Source organism: Vitis riparia, chromosome 3, assembly GCF_004353265.1.
Source record: "Vitis riparia cultivar Riparia Gloire de Montpellier isolate 1030 chromosome 3, EGFV_Vit.rip_1.0, whole genome shotgun sequence".
Lineage (NCBI taxonomy): Eukaryota > Viridiplantae > Streptophyta > Magnoliopsida > Vitales > Vitaceae > Vitis > Vitis riparia.
In genome coordinates, this window is record NC_048433.1 from 11,735,553 (window position 1) to 11,741,237 (window position 5,685).

The 5,685-nt window shown below is 36.9% G+C and overlaps 1 protein-coding gene across 2 annotated transcripts; it reads right to left on the minus strand.

Annotated features, from left to right (window-relative positions):
• Positions 1-241: 241 nt before the first annotated feature.
• Positions 242-5,103, minus strand: LOC117910904 (HVA22-like protein i). Of its 2 annotated transcripts, XM_034825087.1 has the most exons (8): positions 4,940-5,103; positions 4,733-4,759; positions 4,452-4,574; positions 3,211-3,460; positions 2,833-2,907; positions 2,463-2,552; positions 2,275-2,355; positions 242-1,190 (listed from the first exon to the last, which is right to left on the minus strand). In XM_034825087.1, the coding sequence occupies exons 1-8, from the start codon at positions 4,993-4,995 to the stop codon at positions 420-422; spliced, it is 1,473 nt and encodes a 490-aa protein (XP_034680978.1). In that variant the 5' UTR covers positions 4,996-5,103; the 3' UTR covers positions 242-419. The 2 variants fall into 2 exon arrangements, with proteins under 2 accessions (XP_034680978.1, XP_034680979.1); XM_034825088.1 differs by lacking the exon at positions 4,733-4,759 and having other exon boundaries at positions 4,940-5,041.
• Positions 5,104-5,685: the final 582 nt, after the last annotated feature.

A 5,685-nucleotide genomic window follows, 5' to 3' on the forward strand; every position in this document is an offset into this window, starting at 1 on the left:
TAAAAATTATTTTTCTTAAGCTTATTATTTTAAAAAAGAATTTAACCCATATTCTTCTAAAATAAAATAAAAAATATTTTAAATTAAATATAAATGTATTATTATCAAATTATTTTTTAATTCATAATTTTATTATTATCAAATACTAAAATAAAAATAAATAATCATTTTAATTTTACATTCCTAAATACATCCAAACACAATAATTAAAATTATCAAATTCATCTCTATTTAAAAATAAATAAAATATTTATTTTCATTCCTTATACTCCCCTCCTACAATAAAAAAAAAGAAAAAAGAAAAAAAATGGAGATAACATAATCTAAAGACACTTTCCATGTCTTGGAACCGAGTCTTAATTCCTGATTGGAACCCATTCCACCTCTTCCTAACACAATCTCACGCTACAGATACTGCACTATAATCCCGATCGTTCCTTCAGCTGCTTCAAGTGCCTCCTCCCATTTCGGTGAGAGGCCATGTCAGCCTCACTGTTGCACCTTACATTGCAGTTACTGCACCATAATTCAGATGGCTCCTTTATCATATTAAAGTGCCTCCATCCATTGAGATGAGAGGCCATGTCTAGCTCACTTGTGCAGCTTACATTACAGATATTGCAGCATAATCTCAACTCTTTCATTCCATCGCCAGTTTGCTTTAAGTTCTTCTGATGGCCTTGCTCATTGGTCTGTACCTCTTGCTTTTTGTTATTCTTCTGGTTCGGTTCATTGCTAGATGCAGACTTTTGTTGCTCATCATCTTTGGTGTCATCAGGTTTCTTCACTGTTGAAGCAGCTGAGATTCCATTGTTTTTGGAATTCAGATTGTTGGAAGTACACTTCGGTTGCTCCTCTTTGGTGGACTGATCAGATTTCTTGGCCATTGAAGCAGATGGGGAACAATTGGTTTTGGTTGCCTGGTTTTTGGCTCTCAGCTGCTCAGAAGTGGCCTGATGTCTCTTCCCTTGAAGGTGGGAATTGAAAGTCGCTTCACTTTGGGTTGTGACCTGGCATACAGCACAAGCCCACTCTTTCTGGACTTTCTCATGAAGAGGTATCTTGGGGGTTCTATCGTCTCTACATGCCTCAATTTCTGCAGCCACCAGTGCCGCTGCCCTTTCTTTTATCTCCACAGCACAGGTTGTATTACTTCTAGTTTCACCAAGATTTATCTCTGTTCGTTTAACCTGAAAATGTGGCAGTTTGTAAAAGTTAACATAAAGCTGTTTGTTGGTTTGCCCTGATTAGGACTGTCAAAGACATAATCTCAGCAGAGCACGTGCAAGAAATTAATGGGAAAAGGGTACTTATGACCATAATCAGTCCCTCAATTTTGGTAAACCATATAGCTGATAAACAACCACAATGCACATGAGCATGATGCTTAAAATCCTATAGAATATTGGCTAAACATCAAGAACCATATGCAATAATTAGAATTCCAACTTCCTTAGCTCTCAAGATAACCTGAATGATGACTTCTGTCATCCGACACACAGCTTAATGATCCCTTTCCTATGCCAAGGAAGGGTGGTGTCATAAACCTGCAGATGCTGATCTCATGGATGGAGGCTGGATCTTCTTGGTTAACCAAGAGACATGAATGCAGAACTAAGATGGATACAGAGAAATGGATTTGAGTACTTCAATCCCTTGAATTAAAGAGGCTGACCATGGCATATCTCTCTATGATTTGAAGCAGAAGGGAATCCTTTCACTCAGCCCAATGAGCCAGAAGTGCATGGCCACAATGGACTCAGAGGAAAGAGTATGACCACTTCACTCTTTCAAGATGAAGAGGATACCATGTGCCATATATCCAATAAGGTTCAAAAGTGGGTTAAGCCCCCTAAGTTTAACCTCTATGATCAAGGGAATAAGAGGGTTGACAAAAGTCAGACCCATCTCAATGGATCATCATTAAAGGTCGACTTAGGGCAAGACACTAATGGTTATATGCTTCACCAAGTCATGAATATAACGGAATTACTGAAGGGGACTGCATTTTCCATTCACAAAGGATGACAAAAATTACTTAAGTGGTAGGGGGAACTACAAAATAGTATTTGGCCATTTTTCAACTTAGCTATTTTCCACTCTCATTGTGTATCACACAAGAGTTGTGCATGTTTCTAAACTCATTCATTACTTATGTTTCAACTTTATCAGCATCTGGAACTCTGTCTTAACTTGTAGCCAAATATGTTTGTAGGGGCAAAATTAATCCTAGTGAAATATGAGGAGCCATTTAAATATGACATGAAACCTTACCCACTGTGCTGTACCACCAAATGTTCTCTGTGTTACTTCTGTCACTTTGACCTCCTTCTTAGCAGCATTAGGCCATTCACACTACACATGATTCATGGACAATTCCAAAAGCATTCAACATTCATGTCTTAAAGATAATAATCCTTGTGTGAAGACAGCCTACTTTATAAATAAAAAGGAAAACTTACCCTCTTTGCTCCATCCCCCCCATTTTTTATCTCTGTTACTTTGACAACTTGGATCTCCTTTTGAGCAACATTAGGCTCTTCACACTTCCACTGAGGTGAGAAAAAAGGTAAGAAGAATCAATCATAAAAGGAATTCATGAATTGCAAAAACATGCACGAATATATTATTATTTTGAAAATTATTGATTAATCCACCATAAAAAATATCATTGAATCCATAAACTTGTTCTCTTATTCACAGAAACATACATAAAGTGGTTTTTCTTTTAAAACCATGCCATTGAATCAAATGCATCAGTAATTTACATGAGCAACATTTCTCTGGGGATCTGCCTCCATAGAAATTAAATAGTCACATTAGAGAACTTACCTGTTCCCCTTTTTTCTCCGGTGCTGCAGGTGCTTTGATCTTTTTCACTTCAACATTAGGCTTTGCGCTCCTCAACTGAAGCCAAAGTCATGTATAAAGAAGAGGACAGTGAGAGAGAAACCATAACCAACATGTTCCCAGAAGAGTTGATTACTGAAATAATTCCGGGCTATCACAGTTGAATCTGATTATGCATATATAATTATGTAAATCTAAATGCACATGCATATGTGAAAAAAAGAGAACACAATTATATATAGATATATACATGAATTTAGACCAAATGATTCTAGATGACCTACTATAGTCATTTTTTACCTGAACATCTCAAATAAAACTCTGTTTGACTTGTTGATAATCGTACTTATAATGGCATACCTTCCTAGCAAGTAGTTTCTCCAATGCTTCAGGTCCATTCTCCTTAATATATCGGTCTGCTGAAACAAGAAAGTTTTCTCTGCTATGAAACTTCTTTTTTGATTCATTGAAGAGCCAGTTCATGACAGCTTGTGGATCCATGGACAAGCATGGCTGAACTAGGTGTTGATAGACATAATATGAACCATCAAACTGCGGTATCACCAGCCAGCAGATGACCATCAGCTTTATGTAAGGCCAGAATGGTACCCTGACATGCATTATATAAGAAAATAAAATATTTAAACACCATTTACAAAAGGGAAAATAAATTTCTTCGAATTTCAGTTTCTGTTAAATTTATATGCATCCACTTAGATGGACTGCGTAAGTTCGGTTTTAACTTTTGACATCTATTGTGAAAAGTTGAAAAAGAAATGAAGAAAACAAAAACATTAGAATTGTGCACAGATTAGAGCTTTCAATGGGGTCCAAAGATGATCAGCATTTGCCCCAATTAAGCTTCGACTAAGAGATTAGATCCAGTTGCCCTACAAAAACTTGTCAGATTCTGAATTTTCTATTTCCATTTGTTTCTCAGCATCCAAATGATGCATAAAGCTTAATTTGATTTCAAGCAGACAAATTCCATGGAAATAAGTGCATCCATGCTTTCAAGTTCCCTATAAAGATGAGACATAAAAACTTGTAGATCCATCTTATTTCCAAAGCTGACACCCTAAAAGAAGAAAACCACCTCCTTCAACTATCAAAAAGTGTACAATTTAGTTAATAAATTACCTGTACTTATGTTTTGTGTTCCAAGTAGCACAGTAAGGTAGGTCGGGTGCACCCGCATTTTCGAAGAAAAACTTTTCTTAAATGAGAAAATCACATTCCACCGTTTATATTTCATTAATTTCTGACATATCCACAATGATAATTAGCTTGAAAATTCCATGAACTCAGCCAAACACAAACACCCTTCAGACCATTTATCCAAATGAAAATTATTGTACTTAAAAAAAACAAAAATAAACCACTTCTTTTTCAAATGTTATAACCTTTCTGCTGATCAGATTGTGGGCATTTGTCAAAGAAGAGAAATGAAGGAATATAAAATACATGGAGGCCTGGAACGTTAAACATCTCGATTATTTTCATAGGAAAGAAAACTGAAAAAAGCAACTCCAAATTCCTTAAGGGCAAAGAAATGAAACAAACAGAGTCACATATAGTGGAATGCAGTTGAGCAAAATTACCATTCAAGGAGCTTGGCAAAAGCATGATCAAAGAGTGAAATCAAGGAAAATAGAACCCAATACGCCACCAACTTCCGAAAGTCTGAGATTGAGTTAGTCTCAATTGCCCGAATTGAAGCACATCTGTGAAGAACCGAGATGATGTTGATGATTATTACGATAATAAAGAATAATCCTTTCCCTTTTCAGTTTCCCAACACAATAAATGTAACTGAACTATTCGTAGAACAAGAAAAGAGTAAATGAATCATCATATCTTGAGGTGTAAGACCAAGACTTACAGAGGATAACCCAGTGCAAATAGAGGCCTGCAAGTAGAAATCCAAACAAATAACTAACAATCGATGACAAGAATGTGGGTAATTCAAAGAAAATAGATAAAACCAACAGGGAGAAATCAAAGAAAATCCCATGTTTGTCCTCAAACAGAGAATTCCACTTCATTTTCCAAAATTTTCCTATGGCAAGAAAATGCGTGGACAACATACCAGCCAAGAAGATCAAAGCATGCAGCTGAGAACTTGAGAACATTCATAAAACCCATCTGGGAATTGAGGGATGAGCTGGGCGGAATTGAGGGATGAGCTGGGCTTTCTCAGTTCATCTGTAAAGAGAAAGAGGAAAGAAAAAAACGAAGAAGGTTCTTGAAGTGTGCTCTCTTGGAGTGGTTTTCTTTAGTTTTTATAAGAGACGCGGGAGAAGACTAGGAGCAAAAGGACACTAAGAAGTCAATCACGATTACGTACAGCTTAAATAAAATAGACACTCTGTTGTGTCTTTAATGACGATATTGCCCTTGTAATGCCATACTCGCTGGGGTGAAGAGCCATCGACACGCGCAGAGATAAAGCATCCAGACTCTAGAGTAGAGAAGTGATTGAGTAGGCGAGTATGGAGTTTCAGTGTAGATGAGGAATTGGGGGAACAAACATCGTATGAACACAAGGACCTTGAGACTTAGGTCCACGCGGCGAAATGTGATGGGTTTAAGGAAGAGTGGAAGAAAAGACTTAAGAGTTAAGCGAAGAAGGGCGCGTCGGAAATCTTGGAGCAGTTGAGACACGCGTGACACGCGGTATTTCCGTTAAGCCGGCTCCCCGTCTTCCGCCCAATTTCTAATTGCACAAAATAAAAGTATATACTACGTTAAGATATGTATATAATATCTTGTGATAGGGTAATGCTACGGTACCCAAGTATACTTTTGTTAGAAAAAATAATTCAATGCAACACA

Excerpts from the sequence above, each read along its gene's own strand:
- LOC117910904 (XM_034825087.1), bottom strand. The coding sequence starts at position 4,995 with ATGGGTTTTATGAATGTTCTCAAGTTCTCAGCTGCATGCTTTGATCTT. Across the intron at positions 3,461-4,451 it reads TTTGCCAAGCTCCTTGAATG|GGTACCATTCTGGCCTTACA; the intron begins GTAATTTTGCTC and ends AATGCATGTCAG. Across the intron at positions 2,908-3,210 it reads AGAAACTACTTGCTAGGAAG|TTGAGGAGCGCAAAGCCTAA; the intron begins GTATGCCATTAT and ends CTTTGGCTTCAG.